Below are 26,023 nucleotides of genomic sequence, written 5' to 3'. Positions count from 1 at the left end.
AATGTTGTTGTTGGACGCAATGCGAAATATATCCCAATCAACGTGATCGAAGCAGTCTTGAAGCGTGGAATCAGATTGGTCGGACCAGAGTTGAATAGACCTGAGCGCGGGAGCTTCCTGTTTTAGTTTCTGTCTGTGGGCTGGAGGCAACAAAATGGAGTCGTGGTGAGCTTTTCCGAAAGGAGGGCGGGGAAGGGCCTTATATGCGTCGCGGAAGTTTGAATAACAATGATCCAGAGTTTTACCAGCGCTGGTAGTACAATCGATAGGCTGATAGAATTTAGGGAGTCTTGTTTTCAGATTAGCCTTGTTAAAATCCCCAGCTACAATGAATGTAGCCTCAGTATATGTGGTTTCCAGTATGCATAAAGTCAAATAAAGTTTGTTCAGGGCCATCGATGTGTCTGCTTGGGGACGAATATATACGGCTGTGATTATAATCGAAGAGAATTCTCTTGGTAGATAATGTGGTCGACATTTGATTGTGACGAAATCTAAGTCAGGTGAACAGAATGACTTGAGTTCCTGTATGTTGTTATGGTCACACCACGTCTCGTTAATCATAAGGCGTACCTCCCTGCCCCTCTTCTTACCAGAAAGATGCTTGTTTCTGTCGGCGCAATGCGTGAAGAAACCAGCTGGCCGCACCGACTCCGATAGCGTCTCTCGAGTGAGCCGTGTTTCCGTGAAGCAAAGAACGTTACAGTCTCTGATGTCTCTCTGGAATGTGTGGGAGCAAATAAAACACATAGACAAACACATAGATGTATAGGATAGCTGAACACTAAAAACAGACCACACGAAGGGAAGGCGACACATAGGCGCCTAGGGCAACTGGACATACCAAGGTCAGAGGGATATACAAAGGAGGGGGTCAGCCAAATGACCAACTGATGGACTATAGAAATAGGCCACATATATTTAGGACATGGAGATGCTGAAGGAATGTCAGAAGAGACACATAGTCTACGAATCCTAATAAGGACAGACATACCAAAGAACACACCAGGCTGAACGTAAGGGGGCCCATAGCATAAGATAGGCATGTATTATTTTTGGGACATGAAGAGGTCCTGTCACCATTATAACTTGACTGAAAGCAGATATGGGCGTTATCGAGCTGAACAAGCAGGATGTACAGATTGGGATATAATGGTGGCAGATGGACTGAGGGAAGTAACTTAATTTGCATGTGGGATGGACTCATATGTTGTATGTGTATAAATCAGAGCCAGTCCTCTGAAAAAGGTGTATGTTCCGCGGACCATCCCGGCTTGCGATACTCTTGTATTAAAAGCCTATTGAATTCACAGAGTTCTTGTAAGCGTTATATTTGAACCGATTTTCCACGACAAATGCTACCCTTGCTCGGATTTCATCAACCTTGTTGTCAAGAGACTGGACATTGGTGAGTAGTATGCTAGGGAGTGGTGCGCGATGTGCCCGTCTACGGAGCCTGACCAGAAGAACGCTTTGTTTGCCTCTTTTACAACGTTGTTGTTTTGGGTCACCGGCTGGGATCCGATCCATTGTCCTGGATGGTGGGCAAAACACAGGATCCGATCCATTGTCCTGGGTGGTGGGCAAAACACAGGATCCGATCCATTGTCCTGGGTGGTGGGCAAAACACAGGATCCGATCCATTGTCCTGGGTGGTGGGCAAAACACAGGATCCGATCCATTGTCCTGGGTGGTGGGCAAAACACAGGATCCGATCCATTGTCCTGGGTGGTGGGCAAAACACAGGATCCGATCCATTGTCCTGGGTGGTGGGCAAAACACAGGATCCGATCCATTGTCCTGGGTGGTGGGAAAAACACAGGATCCGATCCATTGTCCTGGGTGGTGGGCAAAACACAGGATCCGATCCATTGTCCTGGGTGGTGGGCAAAACACAGGATCTGATCCATTGTCCTGGGTGGTGGGCAAAACACAGGATCCGATCCATTGTCCTGGGTGGTGGGAAAAACACAGGATCCGCTTCGGGAAAGTCATATTCCTGGTCGTAATGATGGTGAGTTGACGCTGCTCTTATATTCAGTAGTTCCTCCCGACTGTATTTAATGAAACCTAAGATTACTTGGGGTACCAATGTAAGAAATAACACGTAAAAAAACTAAATGCTGCATAGTTTCCTAGGAACGCGAAGCGAGGCGGCCATCTCTGTCGGCGCTGGAATCGAACCTATTTGTGACGCGCTGCAAATCCGGCCTCTCCCATCTCCTCATTGGTGCTTAGCAGCATATACCCACTTGCCATCTCCTCATTGGTGTTTAGCAGCATATACCCACGGGCCATCTCCTCATTGGTGTTTAGCAGTATATGCCCACGTGGGTGATTGAAAGATGAAGTCTCCAGTCGTTGTAGCAATAAAGTTGGTTGCCAACCGCCATATAAAGTCCAAAGAAGTAAAAAATAAGCCTGAGGAAGGAGGAGAGATGATGAGAAAGGAACTCAGTTGACCTTTTTATCTGTGGATTAATTGTCGGGTAGAGGACCTTGTGCATTTAAGGTAAAATAACAACCCAATGTTTATATCCCAGGACAAATGAGCTAGCAACAGCTATCTATTTAGCTAAATTGCCATACATCTTTAATGGTTTTCGACCTGTCCCCAAATGAATATAATTGTCTCAGAGTTTGTTTTGATATTCCAACCTGCGTGTCCTGATGGCGTCTGGTTTGGTCAGCATGTAAGGCCACTCTGGTTGAATTGTATTTTTTAGAAATCAATTTTCATTCAGATGTTTTAACATTAACCACATCATGATTGAGATACAAAATATATATATTTGTTTTTAAATATTGGTTAATTTTGGGGGGTGATTTTGGAAATTCTCCCGCAACCTCATTTTCATGTCAGGCGACCTTCATATGGGGTCACGACCCCTAGTTTGGGAACCACGGGTATTAAACAAAACCTGTGTGTCCATGTATGCTGATGATTCAACTATATACGTGTCAGTAACCACAGCTAATGAAGTCACTGAAACCCTTAACAAGGAGTTGCAGTCTGTTTTGGAATGTGTGGCCAGTAATAAACTGGTCCTGAACGTCTCTAAAACTACACTGAACAAAAATAAAAATGCAACAGGTTAAGGGTTGGTCCCATGTTTCAGGAGCTGAAATAAAATATCCCAGAAATGTTCCATATGCACAGAAAGCTTATTTCTCTCATTTTGTGCACAAGTTTGTTTACATTGTTGTTAGTGAGTATTTCTCCTTTGCCAAGATAACCCATCCACCTGACAGGTGTGGTATATCAAGAAGCTGATTAAAACAGCATGAGGTGCACCTTGTGCTGGGAACAATAAAAGGCCACTCTAAAATGTACAGTTTAGTCACAAAACACAATGCCACAGATGTCTCAAGTTTTGAGGGAGCGTGCAATTGGCATGTTGATTTCAGGAATGTCCACTAGAGCTGTTGCTAGATCATTTAATTTGCATTTCTCTACTCTTTGCCGCCTCCAACGTCGTTTTGGAGAATTTGGCAATACATTCAATCGGCCTCACAACTGCAGACCACGTGTAACCATGCCCTCATAGCAAATCCTGCAGGCTCCAGTTTGTCTTATCTTGATTATTGTCGAGTCATGTGGTCAAGTGCGTCAAAGAAAGACCTAGTTAAGCTGCAGCTGGCCCAGAACAGAGCGGCACAACTTGCTCTTCATTGTAATCAGAGGGCTGATATTAATATAAGAAACTAAATTGTTTGCAAAATCAACTTACACACAGCTCTAGGGTGGCATTGACTAGGGTGGCATTGACTAGGGTTGCATTGACTAGGGTTGCATTGACTAGGGTTGCACTGACTAGGGTTGCACTGACTAGGGTTGCACTGACTAGGGTTGCACTGACTAGGGTTGCACTGACCAGGGTTGCACTGACTAGGGTGGCACTGACTAGGGTTGCACTGACTAGGGTGGCATTGACTAGGGTTGCACTGACTAGGGTGGCACTGACTAGGGTGGCACTGACTAGGGTGGCATTGACTAGGGTGGCACTGACTAGGGTTGCATTGACTAGGGTGGCACTGACTAAGGTGGCATTGACTAGGGTTGCACTTACACACAGCTCTAGGGTTACACACAGCTCTAGGGTTACACACAGCTCTAGGGTTACACACAGCTCTAGGGTTGCACTGACTAGGGTTACACACAGCTCTAGGGTTACTCACAGCTCTAGGGTTGCACTGACTAGGGTTACACACAGCTCTAGGGTTACACACAGCTCTAGGGTTACACACAGCTCTAGGGTTACACACAGCTCTAGGGTTACACACAGCTCTAGGGTTGCACTGACTAGGGTTGCACACAGCTCTAGGGTTACACACAGCTCTAGGGTTATTCACAGCTCTAGGGTTACACACAGTTCTAGGGTTACACACAGCTCTAGGGTTACACACAGCTCTAGGGAACTCACAGCTCTAGGGTTACACACAGTTCTAGGGTTACTCACAGCTCTAGGGTTGCACTGACTAGGGTTACACACAGCTCTAGGGTTACTCACAGCTCTAGGGTTACACACGGCTCTAGGGTTACACACAGCTCTAGGGTTACACACAGCTCTAGGGTTACACACAGCTCTAGGGTTACTCACAGCTCTAGGGTTACACACAGCTCTAGGGTTACACACAGCTCTAGGGTTACACACAGCTCTAGGGTTACTCACAGCTCTAGGGTTACACACAGCTCTAGGGTTACACACAGCTCTAGGGTTACACACAGCTCTAGGGTTACTCACAACTCTAGGGTTACACACAGCTCTAGGGTTACACACAGCTCTAGGGTTACACACAGCTCTAGGGTTACACACAGCTCTAGGGTTACACACAGCTCTAGGGTTGCACATTTTGGGGAATATTCAGAGGTGGAAATATTCCAAGGGAATTAACGGGAATAAATGGGAATTAACAGAAATATATGCACATTTATATTAATACTATTTAAATGTAGATGCTTTTTGCATTCGATATATTTACCATATCATATGGAGACAGACACATAGACCTTATCATTAGGAGACATAATTGCAAAATATAAAATCCTTCCAATAGAAATACTTAAAAAAAACATTTGTTACGAATTTAAATGTAATTAAATGAGTTGACTCTTCAGATGGGATGATTTCACTGAACAACAAAATAAAGGGAATATTGAATGATCCCCAATGATCCATCACATCTCCCAAAAACATTTTCAACATACATCTGTAAAATAATAGTCTAGGAACTAAAGCTTTGGTTGTCTTCCTCTCAGTCTTCCAAGTCTTCTCCCTGAACCTCCTCAATGTCCACCTCTTGAACATCAGACTGAGGCCTCATCTTCACTGTCACTTTCCAACCTTGTTGAGGATGGCTAGTTGTCAGGCTCTAAAAGCCTGAAATTTGCCCGGCTGGCCACCAATTTTTCAACACTTGTATTGGTCAGCCTGTTGAGTGCTTTGGTGTGTGTGTTCCCAAACAAGGACCATTTGTGCTCTGAGGCAGCTGATGTTGGTGGGATTTGGAGGATGATGGAGGCAACAGGGGAAAGAGCCTCAGATCCACAAAGTCCCTTCCACCAAGTGGCTGATGAGATATGTTGGCGCGACTGCCATATTGCATCTCCATCCCAAAGCCCTTGCTTGGTTGTGTACTTCTCCAGACTGCCAAGAACCTTGCCCTCATCCAGGCCAAGGTGGCGAGACACGGTAGTGATGACGCCATAGGCCTGGTTGATCTCTGCACCAGACAGGATGCTCTTGCCAGCATACTTGGGGTCCAACATGTACGCTGCGGCGTGTTTGGGCTTCAGGCAGAAGTCTTCACGCTTTTTGATGTATTTCAGAACTGCAGTTTCCTCTGATTGGAGCAACAGTGAAGTGGGCAGGGCAGTACGGATTTCTTCTCTTACATCTGCAAGCAGGATGGCAATGCCTCCCTCAATCTGTGCAATGGCTACTGCTATAGGTTTCAGGAGTTTCAGGCTGCTTACCACTCTCTCCCAAAATACATCATCCAGGAGGATCCTCTTGATGGGGCTGTCCATATCGGCAGACTGGGATATGGCCATTTCTTGGAGAGACTACTTCCCCTCCAGGAGACTGTCAAACATGATGACAACACCATCCCAATGGGTGTTGCTGGGCAGCTTCAATGTGGTGCTCTTATTCTTCTCACTTTGCTTGGTGAGGTAGATTGCTGCTATAACTTGATGATCCTTCACATACCTAACCATTTCCTTGGCTCTCTTGCAGAGTGTTTCCATTGTTTTTAGTGTCATGATGTCTTGGGGAGCAGATTCAATGCATGAACAGTACAGCGAATGGGTGTGATGTGAGGGTAAGACTCCACTTTAGATCGAGCAGCCTTCATGTTTGCAGCATTGTCTGTCACCAGTGCAAATACCTTCTGTGGTCCAAGGTCATTGATGACTGCCTTCAGCTCATCTGCAATGTAGAGACCGGTGTGTCTGTTGTCCCTTGTGTCTGTGCTCTTGTAGAATACTGGTTGAGGGGTGGAGATGATGTAGTTAAATTATTCCTTGTCCACGAACATTCGCCCACCAATCAGAGATGATTGTAATAGTCTGCTTTCCCTATGATTTGCTTGACCTTCACTTGAACTCTGTTGAACTCTGCATCCAGCAAATTAGTAGATAATGCATGTCTGGTTGGAGGGGTGTATGCTGGGAGAAGAACACTCAGAAATTTCTTCCAATACACATTGCCTGTGAGCACCAGAGGTGAACCATACACAGCTCGAGCAAGACATTCATCAACATTTCTCTGACTATGTTCCTCCATTGAGTCAAAAACACTTCGGATTCCAGGAGGACCATGAGCTGTTTCTATCGATAAGGTGTCTGATTCATCCTTTATACCTCGAACAGAAGTAGAGGGACTTTTGTCAGAGGTTGCTTGTTGTGAGCGCTGAGGGAACTTTATGCACTTGGCCAGATGACTCTGCATCTTTGTTGCATTCTTCACATGATTTGGCACATTATTTGCGAATGTACACAGCTTTTCCTTCTACATTAGCTGCAGGGAAATGTCTCCACTCATCAGATAGTGCCTGTGGCATTTTCCTGTAAAGATTAGAAAAAATAGTAAAAAAAAAACAAATACAATTCCATGTGCAGATAAATAGTTAAGCAGTTAGATTAAACAACTCCTTTGTAAGATACAAACATGTATGGAAACAGGTGAATTAACACTCCTCAGTTAGCAGGCTCAAGCAAAATCAGGTATGTCATATAAAATAGATTCACCTCAAATTCCCCAAATTCCGGGGATCAACTTCCCATGGAAAACTTCCATAAAAATTCAGGATATTTACCAGAACGTTCTGACCCTTTCCAACCCTAGCTCTGACATACACACTTACCCCACCAGACATACCACCAGGGGTCTTTTCACAGTCCCCAAATCCAGAACAATATCTCCCCTATTTAACCTAGATATTTTATGTATGTAGGCTGTGTGTGCTGTTTATACATTTACAAAAAATATAAACACAACATGATTTTACTGAGGTACAGTCAATGTAAATAAATCCATTAGGCCCTAATCTATGGATTTCACATGACTGGGAATACAGACATGCATCTGTGGGTCACAGATGGGGTTTTTTAAAGTAGGGGTATGGATCAGAAAACCAGTCAGTATCTGGTGTGACCACCATTTGCCTCATGCAGCGCGACATCTCCTTCTCATAGAGTTGATCCGGCTGTTGATTCTGGCCTGTGGAATGTTGTCCCACTCCTCTTCAATGGCTGTGCGAAGTTGCTGGATATTGGCGGGAACTGTAACATTCTGTCGTTCACGTCTATCCAGAGCATCCCCAACATGCTCAATGGATGACATGTCTGGTGAGTTTGCAGGCCATGGAATAACTGGGACATTTTCAGCTTCCAGGAAGTGTACAGATCCTTGCTACATGGGGCCGTGTATTATCATGCTGAAACATGAGGTGATGGTGGCGGAGGAATGGCACGACAATGGGACTCAGGATCTTGTCACGGTATCTCTGTGCATTCAAATTGCCACTGATAAAATTCAATTGTGTTCATGTCCGTAGCTTATGCCGGCCAAAACCATAACCCCAAGTTCTCTGAAACAATGTTAAAAAACATTTATGGTAGAGAAATGAACATTCAATCAGTGGACATTCCTGCAGTCAGCATGCCAATTGCACACTCCCTAAAAAATGTTGACATCTGTGGCATTGTGTTGTGTGAAAAAAACGCACATTTCAGAGTGGCCTTGTATGGTCCCCAGCACATGTAGCATCTGTGTAATGATTAGGCTTTTTAATCAGCTTCTTGATATTCCACACCTGTCAGGTGGATTATCTTGGCAAAGGAGAAATGCTCACAATCAGGGATGTCAACGAATTTGTGCATAAAATTGGACAGAACGAAGCTTTTTGTGCTTATGGAAAATTTGCGGGATCTTTTATTTCAGCTCATGAAACATGGGGCCAATTTATTTTTGTTCAGTATTTTTTTTGTTCAGTGTAGTTCTGTCCTTGAGCTCTTCTTGTTTATTAATGTTCTTATGTCATGTTTTGTGTGGACCCCAGGAAGAGTACCTGCTGCTTTCACAACAGCTAATGGGGATCCTAATAAAATAACAAAAATATCCTTTCTCTCCTCTCAGTCTGGTCTCTCTGGATGAAGAGAAGCCATCAGAATCAGCCTCTGGTACGTACTGACCCCTATTGACCCCTACTGACCCCTACTGGGTTAGTTGTGCTATAACATTACATTATATACTGACCTCTACTGGGCTAGATATACTATAACATTACATTATATACTGACCCCTACTGACCCCTACTGGGTTATATATACTATAACATTACATTACATACTGACCCCTACTGGGCTAGATATGCTATAACATTACATTATATACTGACCCCTACTGGGCTATCTATACTATAACATTACATTATATACTGACCCCTACTGACTCCTACTGGGTTATATATACTATAACATTACATTACATACTGACCCCTACTAGGCTAGATATGCTATAACATTACATTATATACTGACCCCTACTGGGCTATCTATACTATAACATTACATTATATACTGACCCCTACTGGGCTAGATATGCTATAACATTACATTATATACTGACCCCTACTGGGCTAGATATACTATAACATTACATTATATACTGACCCCTACTGACCCCTACTGGGTTATATATATATATACTATAACATTACATTATATACTGACCCCTACTTGGTTAGATATACTATAACATTACATTATATACTGACCCCTACTGACCCCTACTGGGTTATATATACTATAACATGACATTATATACTGACCCCTACTGGGCTAGATATGCTATAACATTACATTATATACTGACCCCTACTGGGCTATCTATACTATAACATTACATTATATACTGACCCCTACTGGGCTAGATATGCTATAACATTACATTATATACTGACCCCTACTGGGCTAGATATGCTATAACATTACATTATATACTGACCCCTACTCAAATCAAATCAAATGTATTTATATAGCCCTTCGTACATCAGCTGATATCTCAAAGTGCTGTACAGAAACACAGCCTAAAACCCCAAACAGCAAGCAATGCAGGTGTAGAAGCACGGTGGCTAGGAAAAATTCCCTAGAAAGGCCAAAACCTAGGAAGAAACCTAGAGAGGAACCAGGCTATGTGGGGTGGCCAGTCCTCTTCTGGCTGTGCCGGGTGGAGATTATAACAGAACATGGCCAAGATGTTCAAATGTTCATAAATGACCAGCATGGTCCAATAATAATAAGGCAGAACAGTTGAAACTGGAGCAGCAGCACGGCCAGGTGGACTGGGGACAGCAAGGAGTCATCATGTCAGGTAGTCCTGAGGCATGGTCCTAGGGCTCAGGTCCTCCGAGAGAGAGAGAGAAAGAGAGAATTAGAGAGAGCACACTTAAATTCACACAGGACACCGAATAGGACAGGAGAAGTACTCCAGATATAACAAACTGACCCTAGCCCCCCGACACAAACTACTGCAGCATAAATACTGGAGGCTGAGACAGGTTAGATATACTATAACATTACATTGTATACTGACCCCTACTGGGCTAGATATACTATAACATTACATTATATACTGACACCTACTGACCCCTACTGGGTTAGATATACTATAACATTACATTATATACTGACCCCTACTGACCCCTACTGGGTTAGATATACTATAACATTACATTATATACTGACCCCTACTGACCCCTACTGGGTTAGATATACTATAACATTACATTATATACTGACCCCTACTGACCCCTACTGGGCTAGATAGGCTATAACATGTTTAGTGGACTGGAATGACATGATGTACTTGATGTGGTTTCCTTTAGGCCCCTTCCATGCTGCTGATGGACAGAGCCACACCAGTGAAAGCTCTCTGTGTGCTAGTCTGGACTCTGGTACGTGTGTGTATGTTCGTGTACATGCGTGTTGTGATTCTTTATGTAATTGTTCTGTGCAGAAGCTAGTCCTTATTCACTTTATATTTTGATAATTGTAATTGTAAAAGGTATCTCAGTGTTGAGGTTTTTCCATACACCAGGGGTCTCCAGCAGGTTAGGGTTAAGGGTTAGGGGTCAGGGTTAGGGGTTAGAGTTAGGGGTTTAGGGATAGGGGTTAAGGGTTAGGGGTCAGGGTTAGGGGTTAGAGTTAGAGGTTAGGGGTTAGAGGTTAGGGGTTAAGGGTTAGTGGTTAGGGTTAGGGGTCAGGGTTAGGGGTTAGAGTTAGGGGTTAAGGGTTAGTGTTTAGGGATAGGGGTTTAGGGTTAGGGTTGGGGTTAGGGGTTAAGGGTTAGTGTTTAGGGATAGGGGTTTAGGGTTAGGGGTTAGGGTTAGGGGTCAGGGTTAGGGGTTAGAGTTAGAGGTTAGGGGTTAGAGGTTAGGGGTTAAGGGTTAGTGGTTAGGGTTAGGGGTCAGGGTTAGGGGTTAGAGTTAGGGGTTAAGGGTTAGTGTTTAGGGATAGGGGTTAGGGGTTAAGGGTTAGGGGTCAGGGTTAGGGGCTAGAGTTAGGGGTTAGTGTTTAGGGATAGGGGTTTAGGGTTAGAGTTAGGGGTTAGGGGTTAAGGGTTAGTGTTTAGGGTTTATGGTTAGGGGTTAGGGTTAAGGGTTAGGGGTTAAGGTTTAGGGTTAAGGGTTAGGCGTTAGGGTTAGGGTTAAGGGTTAGTGTTAATTACCAGCTACCAGCCCACCTATGAGTAGCTAGCCAAACTACTGTATGGAGCGTGTCTGTCTGCCTGTTTATCTGTCTGCCTGTCTGCGTGGAGCGTGTCTGTCTGCCTGTCTGTCTGCCTGTCTGTCTGCCTGTCTGTCTATCGGCCTGTCTGTCTGTGTGGAGCGTGTTTGTCTGTCTGCCTGTCTGTCAGTGTGGAGGGTGGTCTGTCTGTCTGCCTGTCTGTCTATCTGCCTGTCTGTCTGTGTGGAGCGTGTTTGTCTGTCTGCCTGTCTGTCTGTGTGGAGCGTGTCTGTCTGCCTGTTTATCTGTCTGTCTGTGTGGAGCGTGTCTGTCTGCCTGTCTGTCTGCCTGTCTATCTGTCTGTCTGTGTGGAGCGTGTTTGTCTGCCTGACTCTGTGGAGCGTGTCTGTCTGCCTGTCTATCTGTCTGCCTGTCTGTCTGTGTGGAGCGTGTCTGTCTGCCTGTATATCTGTCTGTCTGCCTGTCTGTGTGGAGCCTGTCTGCCTGTCTGCCTGTCTGCCTGTCTGTCTGTCTGTCTGTGTGGGGCGTGTCTGTCTGCCTGTCTGTGTGGAGCGTGTCTGTCTGCCTGTATATCTGTCTGCCTGTTTATCTGTCTGTCTGTGTGGAGCGTGTCTGTCTGCCTGTCTATCTGTCTGTCTGTGTGGAGCGTGTTTGTCTGCCTGTCTCTGTGGAGCCTGCCTGTCTGTCTGTGTGGGGCATGTCTGTCTGCCTGTCTGCCTGTCTGTCTGTCTGTCTGTCTGTGTGGAGCCTGTCTGTCTGTCTGCCTGTCTGTCTGTGTGGAGCGTGTCTGTCTGCCTGTCTCTGTCTGTCTGTCTGCGTGGAGCGTGTTTCTGTCTGTCTGTCTGTCTGTCTGCCTGTCTGTGTTGAGCGTGTCTGTCTGCCTGCCTGCCTGTCTGTCTGTCTGCCTGTCTGTCTGCGTGGAGCGTGTTTGTCTGCCTGTCTGTGTGAAGCGTGTCTGTCTGTCTGTCTGCCTGTGTGGAGCGTGTCTGTCTGTCTGTCTGCCTGTCTGCCTGTGTGGAGCGTGTCTGTCTGCCTGTCTGCCTGTGTGGAGCGTGTCTGTCTGCATGTCTGTCTGCGTGGAGCGTGTCTGTCTGTCTGTGTGGAGCATGTTTGTCTGTCTGTCTGCCTGTCTGCCTGTGTGGAGCGTGTCTGTCTGTCTGTGTGGAGCGTGTTTGTTTGTCCTGTCTGTCTGTCATTCTGTCTGCATGGAGCGTGTTTGTCTGTCTGTCTGTCTGCCTGTGTGGAGCGTGTCTGTCTGCCTGTGTGGAGCGTGTCTGTCTGTCTGCGTGGAGCGTGTTTGTCTGTCTGTCTGCCTGTGTGGAGCGTGTCTGTCTATCTGTCTGCCTGCGTGGAGCGTGTCTGTCTGTCTGTGTGGAGCGTGTTTGTCTGTCTGTCTGTCTGTGTGGAGCATGTTTTTCTGTCTGTCTGTCTGTCTGTCTGCGTGGAGCGTGTTTGTCTGTCTGTCTGTCTGTGTGGAGCATGTTTTTCTGTCTGTCTGTCTGCCTGTGTGGAGCGTGTCTGTCTATCTGTCTGCCTGTGTGGAGCGTGTCTGTCTGTCTGTCTGTCTGTGTGGAGCGTGTCTGTCTGTCTGTCTGTGTGGAGCGTGTTTGTTTGTCCTGTCTGTCTGTCTGTCTGTCTGCATGGAGCGTGTTTGTCTGTCTGTCTGTCTGTCTGCATGGAGCGTGTTTGTCTGTCTGTCTGTCTGTCTGTCTGTCTGTCTGTCTGCATGGAGCGTGTTTGTCTGTCTGTCTGTCTGTCTGCATGGAGCGTGTTTGTCCTGTCTGTCTGTCTGTCTGTCTGCATGGAGCGTGTTTGTCTGTCTGTCTGTCTGCATGGAGCGTGTTTGTCCTGTCTGTCTGTCTGTCTGCCTGTGTGGAGCGTGTCTGTCTGCCTGTCTGCCTGTGTGGAGCGTGTCTGTCTGCATGTCTGTCTGCGTGGAGCGTGTCTGTCTGTCTGTGTGGAGCATGTTTGTCTGTCTGTCTGCCTGTCTGCCTGTGTGGAGCGTGTCTGTCTGTCTGTGTGGAGCGTGTTTGTTTGTCCTGTCTGTCTGTCATTCTGTCTGCATGGAGCGTGTTTGTCTGTCTGTCTGTCTGCCTGTGTGGAGCGTGTCTGTCTGCCTGTGTGGAGCGTGTCTGTCTGTCTGCGTGGAGCGTGTTTGTCTGTCTGTCTGCCTGTGTGGAGCGTGTCTGTCTATCTGTCTGCCTGCGTGGAGCGTGTCTGTCTGTCTGTGTGGAGCGTGTTTGTCTGTCTGTCTGTCTGTGTGGAGCATGTTTTTCTGTCTGTCTGTCTGTCTGTCTGCGTGGAGCGTGTTTGTCTGTCTGTCTGTCTGTGTGGAGCATGTTTTTCTGTCTGTCTGTCTGCCTGTGTGGAGCGTGTCTGTCTATCTGTCTGCCTGTGTGGAGCGTGTCTGTCTGTCTGTCTGTCTGTGTGGAGCGTGTCTGTCTGTCTGTCTGTGTGGAGCGTGTTTGTTTGTCCTGTCTGTCTGTCTGTCTGTCTGCATGGAGCGTGTTTGTCTGTCTGTCTGTCTGTCTGCATGGAGCGTGTTTGTCTGTCTGTCTGTCTGTCTGTCTGTCTGTCTGCATGGAGCGTGTTTGTCTGTCTGTCTGTCTGTCTGCATGGAGCGTGTTTGTCCTGTCTGTCTGTCTGTCTGTCTGCATGGAGCGTGTTTGTCTGTCTGTCTGTCTGCATGGAGCGTGTTTGTCCTGTCTGTCTGTCTGTCTGTCTGCATGGAGCGTGTTTGTCTGTCTGTCTGTCTGTCTGTCTGCATGGAGCGTGTTTGTCTGTCTGTCTGTCTGCATGGAGCGTGTTTGTCTGTCTGTCTGTCTGTCTGTCTGCATGGAGCGTGTTTGTCCTGTCTGTCTGTCTGTCTGTCTGCATGGAGTGTGTTTGTCTGTCTGTCTGTCTGTCTGTCTGTCTGTCTGTCTGTCTGTCTGTCTGCATGGAGCGTGTTTGTCTATCACTCCATGTGTAGTCAGTTGATGTCATAACCGTCTTGTGGGTTGACAGAAATATTTCCCCAAAACCTTCTCAGTTAAATGTTAACTATAAAGTAGTTTTACCTGGCAGAAGTATATCATGAGGACGTATATCATGAGGACGTATATCATGAGGACGTATATCATGAGGACGTATATCACGAGGACGTATATCACGAGGACGTATATCACGAGGACGAGGCCGTATATCACGAGGACGTACATCACGAGGACGTACATCACGAGGACGTACATCACGAGGACGTATATCACGAGGAAGTAGATCACGAGGAAGTAGATCACGAGGAAGTAGATCACGAGGAAGTAGATCACGAGGAAGTAGATCACGAGGAAGTATATCATTTGTATCTATTATTTGTTATTTCCAAACTTTTCCATGAAATGAGCAGCAGCAGTACAGAACCATCACCAGACCGGCACATTAGATGGAACATCCCTCACTGACCAGATAAGCAATTAAAGGGCCAGATGCGCAATTAGAGGGCCAGATGCGCAATTAGAGGGCCAGATGCGCAATTAGAGGGCCAGATGCGCAATTAGAGGGCCAGATGCGCAATTAAAGGGCCAGATGCACAATTAAAGGGCCAGATGCACAATTAGAGGGCCAGATGCGCAATTAGAGGGCCAGATGCGCAATTAAAGGGCCAGATGCACAATTAAAGCGGAATTACACAAAAGGTCTTCCAGACCTAAAGTAATTGTGTTCTGTGATTTCAGCATGGACTCAGAACATCCCATGTTGTTGAACAACTGTAATTTTGAGAGTGAAAATCTAAAACATCTAAAACCAGGAAAAATAAAACTGAAAAAAATGAATTTGGGAAAATATAGATGACATATTTTATAGAGCCCTAACTCCTAACCCTACCTCTAACCCCTGACCTCTAACCCCTAACCTCTAACCCCTAACCTCTAACCCCTACCTCTAACCCCTAACCTCTAACCCCTGACCTCTAACCCCTAACCCTAACCCTACCTCTAACCCCTGACCTCTAACCCCTACTCCTAACCCCTAACCTCTAACCCCTACCTCTAACCCCTACCCCTAACCCCTACTCCTAACCCTACCTCTAACCCCTGACCTCTAACCCCTACCCCTAACCCTACCTCTAACCCCTAACCTCTAACCCCTACCCCTAACCCTACCTCTAACCCCTAACCTCTAACCCCTACCCCTAACCCTACCTCTTACCCCTGACCTCTAACCCCTACCCCTAACCCTACCTCTAACCCCTAACCTCTAACCCCTACCCCTAACCCCTACTCCTAACCCTACCTCTAACCCCTGACCTCTAACCCAAACCCCTAACCCTACCTCTAACCCCTAACCTCTAACCCCTACCCCTAACCCTACCTCTAACCCCTACCCCTAACCCCTACTCCTAACCCTACCTCTAACCCCTGACCTCTAACCCCTAACCCTACCTCTAACCCCTAACCTCTAACCCCTACCCCTAACCCTACCTCTAACCCCTGACCTCTAACCCCTACCCCTAACCCTACCTCTAACCCCTGACCTCTAACCCCTAACCTCTAACCCCTAATCTTACTCCTAACCCTACCTCTAACCCCTAACCTCTAACCCCTAATCTTACCCCTAACCCTACCTCTAACCTCTAACCCCTACCCCTAACCCTACCTCTAACCCCTAACCTCTAACCCCTAATCTTACCCCTACCCCTAACCCCTGACCTCTAACCCCTGACCTCTAACCCCTAATCTTACCCCTACCCCTAACCCCTGACCTCTAACCCCTACCCCTAACCCCTAATCTTACCCCTACCCCTAACCCCTGACCTCTAACCCCTGACCTCTAACCCCTAATCTTACCCCTACCCCTAACCCTAACCTCTAACCCCTACCCCTAACCCTACCTCTAACCCCTAACCTCTAACCCCTAATCTTACCCCTACCCCTAACCCCTGACCTCTAACCCCTGACCTCTAACCCCTAATCTTACCCCTACCCCTAACCCCTGACCTCTAACCCCTACCCCTAACCCCTAATCTTACCCCTACCCCTAACCTCTAACCCCTACCCCTAACCCTACCTCTAACCCCTAACCTCTAACCCCTAATCTTACCCCTACCTCTAACCCCTAACCCCTAACCTCTAACCCCTACCCCTAACCCTACCTCTAACCCCTAACCTCTAACCCCTAATCTTACCCCTAACCCTACTCCTAACCCTACCTCTAACCCCTAACCCCTAACCTCTAACCCCTACCCCTAACCCTACCTCTAACCCCTGACCTCTAACCCCTAACCTCTAACCCCTAACCCTACCTCTAACCCCTGACCTCTAACCCCTAACCCTACCCCTAACCCTACCTCTAACCCCTAACCCCTACCCCTAACCCTACCTCTAACCCCTAACCTCTAACCCCTAATCTTACCCCTAACCCTACCTCTAACCCCTGACCTCTAACCCCTAACCTCTAACCCCTACCCCTACCTCTAACCCCTGACCTCTAACCCCTGACCTCTAACCCCTACCCCTAACCCTACCTCTAACCCCTAACCTCTAACCCCTAACCCTAATATACATTATTTTACCAGAAAACATAGTGTACTACTTCCTCTAGTACACTAAGGACCAGGGAAGCGTTGACAACATAGTGTCCTACTTCCTTTAGTACACTAAGGACCAGGGAAGAGTTGACAACACAGTGCACTACTTCCTCTAGTACACTAAGGACCAGGGAAGAGTTGACAACATAGTGTACTAGAGGAAGTAGTGCACTAAGGACCAGGAGAAGAGTTGACAACATAGTGCCCTACTTCCTCTCTAAGGACCAGGGAAGAGTTGACAACATAGTGTCCTACTTCCTCTAGTACACTAAGGATCAGGGAAGAGTTGACAACATAGTGTCCTACTTCCTCTAGTACACTAAGGACCAGGGAAGAGTTGACAACATAGTGCCCTACTTCCTCTAGTACACTAAGGACCAGTGAAGAGTTGACAACATAGTGTCCTACTTCCTCTAGTACACTAAGGACCAGTGAAGAGTTGACAACATAGTGTCCTACTTCCTCTAGTACACTAAGGACCATTGAAGAGTTGACAACATAGTGCCCTACTTCCTCTCTAAGGACCAGGGAAGAGTTGACAACATAGTGTCCTACTTCCTCTCTAAGGACCAGGGAAGAGTTGACAACATAGTGCCCTACTTCCTCTCTAATGACCAGGGAAGAGTTGACAACATAGTGCACTACTTCCTCTAGTATACTAAGGACCAGGGAAGAGTTGACAACATAGTGTCCTACTTCCTCTCTAAGGACCAGGGAAGAGTTGACAACATAGTGTCCTACTTCCTCTCTAAGGACCAGGGAAGAGTTGACAACATAGTGTCCTACTTCCTCTCTAAGGACCAGGGGAAGAGTTGACAACATAGTGTCCTACTTCCTCTCTAAGGACCAGGGAAGAGTTGACAACATAGTGCCCTACTTCCTCTCTAAGGACCAGGGAAGAGTTGACAACATAGTGTCCTACTTCCTCTCTAAGGACCAGGGGAAGAGTTGACAACATAGTGTCCTACTTCCTCTAGTACACTAAGGACCAGGGAAGAGTTGACAACATAGTGTCCTACTTCCTCTAGTACTCTAAGGACCAGGGGAAGAGTTGACAACATAGTGCCCTACTTCCTCTCTAAGGACCAGGGAAGAGTTGACAACATAGTGCCCTACTTCCTCTCTAAGGACCAGGGAAGAGTTGACAACATAGTGTCCTACTTCCTCTCTAAGGACCAGGGGAAGAGTTGACAACATAGTGTCCTACTTCCTCTAGTACACTAAGGACCAGGGAAGAGTTGACAACGTAGTGTCTGTCCTACTTCCTCTAGTACACTAAGGACCAGGGAAGAGTTGACAACATAGTACACTACTTCCTCTCTAAGGACCAGGGAAGAGTTGACAACATAGTGTCCTACTTCCTCTAGTATATCCTCCTGTACACCCTGTCCTCTCTAACCATCCTCCTGTACCCCAACCCTGTCCTCTCTAACCATCCTCCTGTACCCCAACCCTGTTCTCTCTAACCATCCCCCTGTACCCCAACCCTGTCCTCTCTAACCATCCCCCTGTACCCCAACCCTGTCCTCTCTAACCATCCTCCTGTACCCCAACCCTGTCCTCTCTAACCATCCCCCTGTACCCCAACCCTGTCCTCTCTAACCATCCCCCTGTACCCCAACCCTTTCCTCTCTAACCATCCCCCTGTACCCCAACCCTGTCCTCTCTAACCATCCCCCTGTACCCCAACCCTGTCCTCTCTAACCATCCTCCTGTACCCCAACCCTGTCCTCTCTAACCATCCCCCTGTACCCCAACCCTGTCCTCTCTAACCATCCCCCTGTACCCCAACCCTGTCCTCTCTAACCATCCCCCTGTACCCCAACCCTGTCCTCTCTAACCATCCCCCTGTACCCCAACCCTGTCCTCTCTAACCATCCCCCTGTACCCCAACCCTGTCCTCTGTAACCATCCTCCTGTACCCCAACCCTGTCCTCTCTAACCATCCCCCTGTACCCCAATCCTGTCCTCTCTAACCATCCCCCTGTACCCCAACCCTGTCCTCTCTAACCATCCTCCTGTTCCCCAACCCTGTCCTCTCTAACCATCCTCCTGTACCCCAACCCTGTCCTCTCTAACCATCCTCCTGTTCCCCAGCCCTGTGTGACCTCAGTGGGCATCTCAGTACAGCCAGCACCGATGACGACCTCTTACTCCTGGCCTGTGACCAGCCCCAGCCTGGCCTCTCCTCCTCCATGCAGCCTCTGGCCCCTCTACAGACCACAGCAGCCTCTGGTGGTCCCTGGGGGTTTGGAGGTGTGCAGCCCAGCAGCCTCACACATCTCTCTCTCTCCCTGGGAGCCTCACACATCTCTCTCTCTCCCTGGGAGCCTCACACATCTCTCTCTCTCCCTGGGAGCCTCACACATCTCTTTCTCCATGGGAGCCTCACAGGGAGAGAGAGATGTTTTCTACTGGGATCATACCAGACCCTGATGTATATTATTCAGAGGTGTTTTCTACTAGTTACATACCAGACCCTGATGTATATTATTCAGAGGTGTTTTCTACTGGGATCATACCAGACCCTGATGTATATTATTCAGAGGTGTTTTCTACTAGTTACATACCAGACCCTGATGTATATTATTCAAGATTTCTGGCTCTCACAGACCTGTAACTTCTTCTTTAAGAGGCTCCTCTGTCCTCCACTCATTACCTGTATTAATGGCACCTGTTTGAACTTGTTATCAGTATAAAAGACACGTGTCCACAACCTCAAACAGTCACACTCCAAACTCCACTATGGCCAAGACCAAAGAGCTGTCAAAAGGTTTCCTGAAGTCCACAGTCATCTCCTTTGTTTTGTTTACGTTGAGTGAGAGGTTGTTTTCCTGACACCACACTCCGAGGGCCCTCACCTCCTCCCTGTAGGCTGTCTCGTCGTTGTTGGTAATCAAGCCCACTAATGTTGTGTCATCTGCAAACTTGATGATTGAGTTGGAGGCGTGCGTGGCCACGCAGTCGTGGGTGAACAGGGAGTACAGGAGGGGGCTGAGCACGCACCCTTGTGGGGCCCCAGTGTTGAGGGTCAGCAAAGTGGAGATGTTGTTTCCTACCTTCACCATCTGGGGGCGGCCCGTCAGAAAGTCCAGGACCCAATTGCACAGGGCGGGGTTGAGACCAGGGCCTCCAGCTTGAAGATGAGCTTGGAGGGTACTATGGTGTTGAATGCTGAGCTGTAATCAATGAACAGCATTCTGACATACAGTTGAAGTCAGAAGTTTACATCCATTTAGGTTGGAGTCATTAAAACATTCAAATCACTACACAAATTTCTTAACAAACTATAGTTTTGGCTAGTTGGTTAGGACATCTAATTTGTGCATGACACAAGTAATTTTTCCAGCAATATTTATAGACAGATTATTTCACTTATAATTCACTGTATCACAATCCCAGTGGGTCAGAAATTGACATACACTAAGTTGACTGTGACTTTAAACAGCTTGGAAAATTCCAGAAAATGATGTCATGGATTTAGAAGCTTCTGATAAGCTAATTGACATCATTTGAGTCAATTGGAGGTGTACCTGTGGATGTATTTCAAGGCCTACCTTCAAACTCAGTGCCTCTTTGCTTGACATCATGGGAAAATCAAAAGAAATCAGCCAAGACCTCAGAAAACTAATTGTAGACCTCCACAAGTCTGGTTCATCCTTGGGAGCAATTTCCAAACGCCTGAAGGTACCACATTCATCTATACAAACAATAGTACTCAAGTATAAACACCATGGGACCACGCAGCTGTCATACCGCTCAGGAAGGAGACGCATTCTGTCTCCTAGAGAGGAACGTACTTTGGTGTGAAAAGTGCAAATAAATCCCAGAACAACAGCAAAGGACCTTGCGAAGATGCTGGAGGAAACAGGTACGAAAGTATCTATATCCACAGTAAAACAAGTCCTATATCGACATAACCTGAAAGGCCGCTCAGCAAGGAAGAAGCCACTGCTCCAAAACCACCACAAAAAATCCCGACTACGGTTTGAAACTGCACATGGGGAGAAAGATTGTACTTTTTGGAGAAATGTCCTCTGGTCTGATGAAACAAAAATAGAACTGTTTGGCCATAATGACCATTGTTATGTTTAGGGGGAAAAGGGGGAGGCTTGCAAGCCGTAGAACACCATCCCAATCGTGAAGCATGGGGGTGGCAGCATCATGTTGTGGGAGTGCTTTGCTGCAGCAGGGACTGGTGCACTTCACAAAATAGATGGCATAATGAGGAATGAAAAATCTGTGGAAATATTGAAGCAACATCTCAAAACATCAGTCAGGAAGTTAAAGCTTGGTTGCAAATGGGTCTTCCAAATGGACAATGACCCCAAGCATACTTCCAAAGTTGTGGCAAAATGGCTTTAGGACAACAAAGTCAAGGTATTGGAGTGGCCATCACACAGCCCTGACTTCAATCCTATAGAAACTTTGTGGGCAGAACTGAAAAAGTGTGTGCGAGCAAGGAGGCCTACCAACCTGACTCAGTTACACCAGCTCTGTCAGGAGGAATGGGCCAAAATTCACCCAATTGATTGTGGGAAGCATGTGGAAGGCTACCCAAAATGTTTGACCCAAGTTAAACAATTGAAAGGCAATGCTACCAAATACTAATTAAGTGTATGTAAACTTCTGACCCACTGGGAATATGATGAAAGAAATAAAAGCTGAAATATATCATTCTCTCTACTATTATTCTGACATTTCACATTCTTAAAATAAAGTGGTGATCCTAACTGACATAAGACAGGGAATTTATGTCTCGGATTAAATGTCAGGAATTGTGTATTTGGCTAAAGTGTATGTAAACTTCCGACTTCAACTGTAGGTATTCCTCTTGTCCAGATGGGACAGAGCAGTGCGATGGTGATTACATCGTCTGTGGACCTGTTGGGGCGTTATTCAAACTGAAGTGGGTCTAGGGTGACAGGTAAGGTAGAGGTGATATGATCCTTGACTAGTCTCTCAAAGCACTTCATGATGACATGTTGAGTGCTACGGGGCGGTAGTCATTCAGTTCAATTACCTTTACCTTCTTGGGTTCAGGAACATTGGTGGCCATCTTGAAGCATGTGGGGACACCAGACTGGGATAGGGAGCGATTGAATATGTCTGTAAACACACCAGCCAGCTGGTCTGCGCATGCTCCGAGGACGCGGCTAGGGATACAGTCTGGGCCAGCAGCCTTGCGAGGGTTAACACGTTTAAATGTTTTACTCATGTTGGCCACGGAGAAGGAGGGGGGCGGGGCGCAGTCCTTGTTAGCGGGCCACAACGGTGGTATTGTATTATCCTCAAAGCGGGCAAAGAAGGTGGTTAGTTTGTCTGGAAGCATGACATCGTTGTCCGTGACGTGGCTGGTTATCTTTTTGTGGTCCGTGATTTCCTGTAGACCCTGCCACATACGTCTCGTGTCTCTTACCTGTCCTGTCCTGCCCTCCTCGTTCTCCTATCAAACCTGTGTTACTGGGGGTCTGAGCTGCTCTTAACTCTCCTGTCCTGTCCTCCCCCTGGATGACTCCTCTCTCTTTCAGTTGCATGTGTGGTGTTTTTCTGATCTCATTCTTCCAGTTGTCTTCTGACTCATTTGATTTCAACTGATTTCCCCTCTCTCTCACTTTCTCTCTCTCTCTCAGGGTTCTCTCTCAGGTGTCTCTCAGGTCCTGAGCGGACTTTGTCCTCTGTGTGAATGGTGTTTCAGACCAGCCTGTTTTTCAATTGACATGAGTCAGTAACAGTTAATAGTTCCTGATGACCTGGCTACATGCAGTTTCTAACGCTTTGTCTGTCTCTCTGTGCTGTGTGTTCTAGGTGGGGACCTCTCTGGAAGCTCTCTACTACAGCAGGGTCCCAGGGTGGGGGACAAGGAGGAGGAGGACAGAGAGACTGGGGACATGGCCTTTCTGAAGGACCTCCTGAGCCCTGGACCAATGGACGCAGACGAGTTCAGTCGAGAGTGGCAAGGCACCTTTGGCTGCTTGGAGTTCTCTGACCCTGTCCCCCCCACCCCCACCCTAGTCCCTCCTCCACCTACTGGAGCGGCCTGCCCCCCCTCTCAGTCCCCCAGTCCCACCGGCTTCCTGCCCTCCCAGCTGCTGGACCACAGTCTGAGTTCTACAGGTCAGTCAGTCAGCACCATCTCCTGGTCTGACCTCTAGTGGCTAGATGATCTTACTGCATGTCTGACCTCTAGTGGCTAGATGATCTTACTGCATGTCTGACCTCTAGTGGCTAGATGACCTTACTGCATTTCTGACCTCTAGTGGCTAGATGACCTTACTGCATGTCTGACCTCTAGTGGCTAGATGATCTTACTGCATGTCTGACCTCTAGTGGCTAGATGACCCTACTGCATGTCTGACCTCTAGTTCCTGAATCACCTTACTGCATGTCTTACCTCTAGTGGCTATACGATCTTACTGCATTTCTGACCTCTAGTGGCTCAATGATCTTACTGCATTTCTGACCTCCAGTGGCTAGATGAACTTACTGCATTTCTGACCTCTAGTGGCTAGATGACCCTACTGCATGTCTGACCTCTAGTGGCTAGATGACCTAGTAGCATCTAGAAACTAATAGTTTGTATCCAGTTCTAGAAACTGATAGTTTGTCTCCAGTTCTAGTATCATCTAGAAACTGATAGTTTGTCTCCAGTTCTAGAAACTGATAGTTTGTCTCCAGTTTTAGTAGCATCTAGAAACTGATAGTTTGTCTCCAGTTCTACTATCAGCTAGAAACTGATAGTTTGTATCCAGTTCTAGTTTCATCTAGAAACTGATAGTTTTGTCTCCAGTTCTAGAAACTGATAGTTTGTCTCCAGTTCTAGAAACGGATAGTTTGTATCCAGTTCTAGTTTCATCTAGAAACTGATAGTTTTGACTCCAGTTCTAGAAACTGATAGTTTGTCTCCAGTTCTAGTAGCATCTAGAAAATGATAGTTTGTCTCCAGTACTACTATCATCTAGAAACTGATAGTTTGTATCCAGTTCTAGTTTCATCTAGAAACTGATAGTTTTGTCTCCAGTTCTAGAAACTGATAGTTTGTCTCCAGTTCTAGTAACATTTAGAAACTGATAGTTTGTATCCAGTTCTAGTAGCATCTAGAAACCGATAGTTTGTCTCCAGTTCTAGTAGCATCTAGAAACGGATAGTTTTGTCTCCAGTTCTAGAAACTGATAGTTTGTATCCAGTTCTAGTTTCATCTAGAAACTGATAGTTTTGACTCCAGTTCTAGAAATTGATAGTTTGTCTCCAGTTCTAGAAACTGATAGTTTGTCTCCAGTTCTAGAAACTGATAGTTTGTATCCAGTTCTAGTATCATCTAGAAACGGATAGTTTTTCTCCAGTTCTAGTAGCATCTAGAAAATGATAGTTTGTCTCCAGTACTACTATCATCTAGAAACTGATAGTTTGTATCCAGTTCTAGTTTCATCTAGAAACTGATAGTTTTGTCTCCAGTTCTAGAAACTGATAGTTTGTCTCCAGTTCTAGTAGAATTTAGAAACTGATAGTTTGTCTCCAGTTCTAGTAGCATTTAGAAACTGATAGTTTGTCTCCAGTTCTAGTAGCATCTAGAAACGGATAGTTTTGTCTCCAGTTCTAGAAACTGATAGTTTGTATCCAGTTCTAGTAGCATCTAGAAACGGATAGTTTGTCTCCAGTTCTAGAAACTGATAGTTTGTATCCAGTTTTAGTAGCATCTAGAAACGGATAGTTTGTCTCCAGTTCTAGAAACTGATAGTTTGTATCCAGTTCTAGTAACATCTAGAAACTGATAGTTTGTCTCCAGTTCTAGAAACTGATAGTTTGTCTCCAGTTCTACTATCATCTAGAAACTGATAGTTTGTATCCAGTTCTAGTAGCATCTATAAACGGATAGTTTGTCTCCAGTTCTAGAAACTGATAGTTTGTATCCAGTTCTAGTATCATCTAGAAACTGATAGTTTGTCTCCAGTTCTAGAAACTGATAGTTTGTATCCAGTTCTAGTAACATCTAGAAACTGATAGTTTGTCTCCAGTTCTAGAAACTGATAGTTTGTCTCCAGTTCTACTATCACCTAGAAACTGATAGTTTGTATCCAGTTCTAGTTTCATCTAGAAACTGATAGTTTTGTCTCCAGTTCTAGAAACTGATAGTTTGTCTCCAGTTCTAGAAATTGATAATTTGTCTCCAGTTCTAGAAACTGATAGTTTGTCTCCAGTTCTAGAAACTGATAGTTTGTCTCCAGTTCTAGAAACTGATAGTTTGTATCCAGTTCTAGTATCATCTAGAAACGGATAGTTTGTCTCCAGTACTACTATCATCTAGAAACTGATAGTTTGTATCCAGTTCTAGTTTCATCTAGAAACTGATAGTTTTGTCTCCAGTTCTAGAAACTGATAGTTTTTCTCCAGTTCTAGTAGCATTTAGAAACTGATAGTTTGTATCCAGTTATAGTAGTATCTAGAAACGGATAGTTTTGTCTCCAGTTCTAGTAGCATCTAGAAAATGATAGTTTGTCTCCAGTACTACTATCATCTAGAAACTGATAGTTTGTATCCAGTTCTAGTTTCATCTAGAAACTGATAGTTTTGTCTCCAGTTCTAGAAACTGATAGTTTGTCTCCAGTTCTAGTAGCATTTAGAAACTGATAGTTTGTATCCAGTTCTAGTAGCATCTAGAAACTGATAGTTTGTCTCCAGTTCTAGTAGCATCTAGAAACGGATAGTTTTGTCTCCAGTTCTAGAAACTGATAGTTTGTATCCAGTTCTAGTATCATCTAGAAACTGATAGTTTGTCTCCAGTTCTAGAAACTGATAGTTTGTATCCAGTTCTAGTATCATCTAGAAACTGATAGTTTTGTCTCCAGTTCTTGTAGCATCTAGAAACTGATTCTAGTACATTCTTATCAGCTTGTTGTGTTCTTTCTTCTCTTCTTTCCTGGAAGAATGATGACATCACATTCCCTTGTTTCCTCTCCCTCTTTTCTATCCTCCTCTGTCCTTCTTTCTCTCAGGCTGGGCGACGCCGCCCATGTTCCAGGCTCCGCCCCTACAGTCCCCAGTGTCTGGCCAGGTCCAGTCAGCTAAGGGTGGCCCAAAGTCAACAGCCAATGGTGAGAGGGTGTGGTTTGTGAGGCTTGATGTCGTTGGCTCAGCAGTGTTGGGTTTAGTTTTAGCTTTCAAATGTGCCTTACAGTACCAATTCAGTACCTGTGTGTGTGTGT

General features: G+C 46.0%; 1 protein-coding gene across 8 annotated transcripts in view; it reads left to right on the top strand.

The window, feature by feature from the left end:
* LOC139372818 (islet cell autoantigen 1-like) overlaps window positions 1–26,023 on the top strand; it is a 57,055-nt gene that overhangs the window by 28,146 nt on the left and 2,886 nt on the right. For 4 of the 8 annotated variants that reach the window (XR_011627479.1, XM_071112626.1, XM_071112625.1 and 1 more), the window contains 5 exons: window positions 8,643–8,686; window positions 10,393–10,461; window positions 18,918–19,076; window positions 22,629–22,937; window positions 25,814–25,912. Coding sequence is in view for 6 of the 8 variants with exons in the window: in XM_071112626.1 (XP_070968727.1) it covers window positions 8,643–8,686; window positions 10,393–10,461; window positions 18,918–19,076; window positions 22,629–22,937; window positions 25,814–25,912 (680 nt within the window). In the remaining 2 variants the exon portion in view is untranslated. The remainder of the gene's footprint in view (window positions 1–8,642; window positions 8,687–10,392; window positions 10,462–18,917; window positions 19,077–22,628; window positions 22,938–25,813; window positions 25,913–26,023) is intronic. The other 4 variants (XR_011627480.1, XM_071112628.1, XM_071112629.1 and 1 more) reach the window with 1 other exon arrangement.

The sequence above is a fragment of the Oncorhynchus clarkii genome, chromosome 18, assembly GCF_045791955.1.
Source record: "Oncorhynchus clarkii lewisi isolate Uvic-CL-2024 chromosome 18, UVic_Ocla_1.0, whole genome shotgun sequence".
Classification (NCBI taxonomy): Eukaryota; Metazoa; Chordata; class Actinopteri; order Salmoniformes; family Salmonidae; genus Oncorhynchus; species Oncorhynchus clarkii.
The sequence above is the reverse complement of the archived record's forward strand: the minus strand, read 5'-3'. Positions and strand labels throughout refer to the sequence as shown.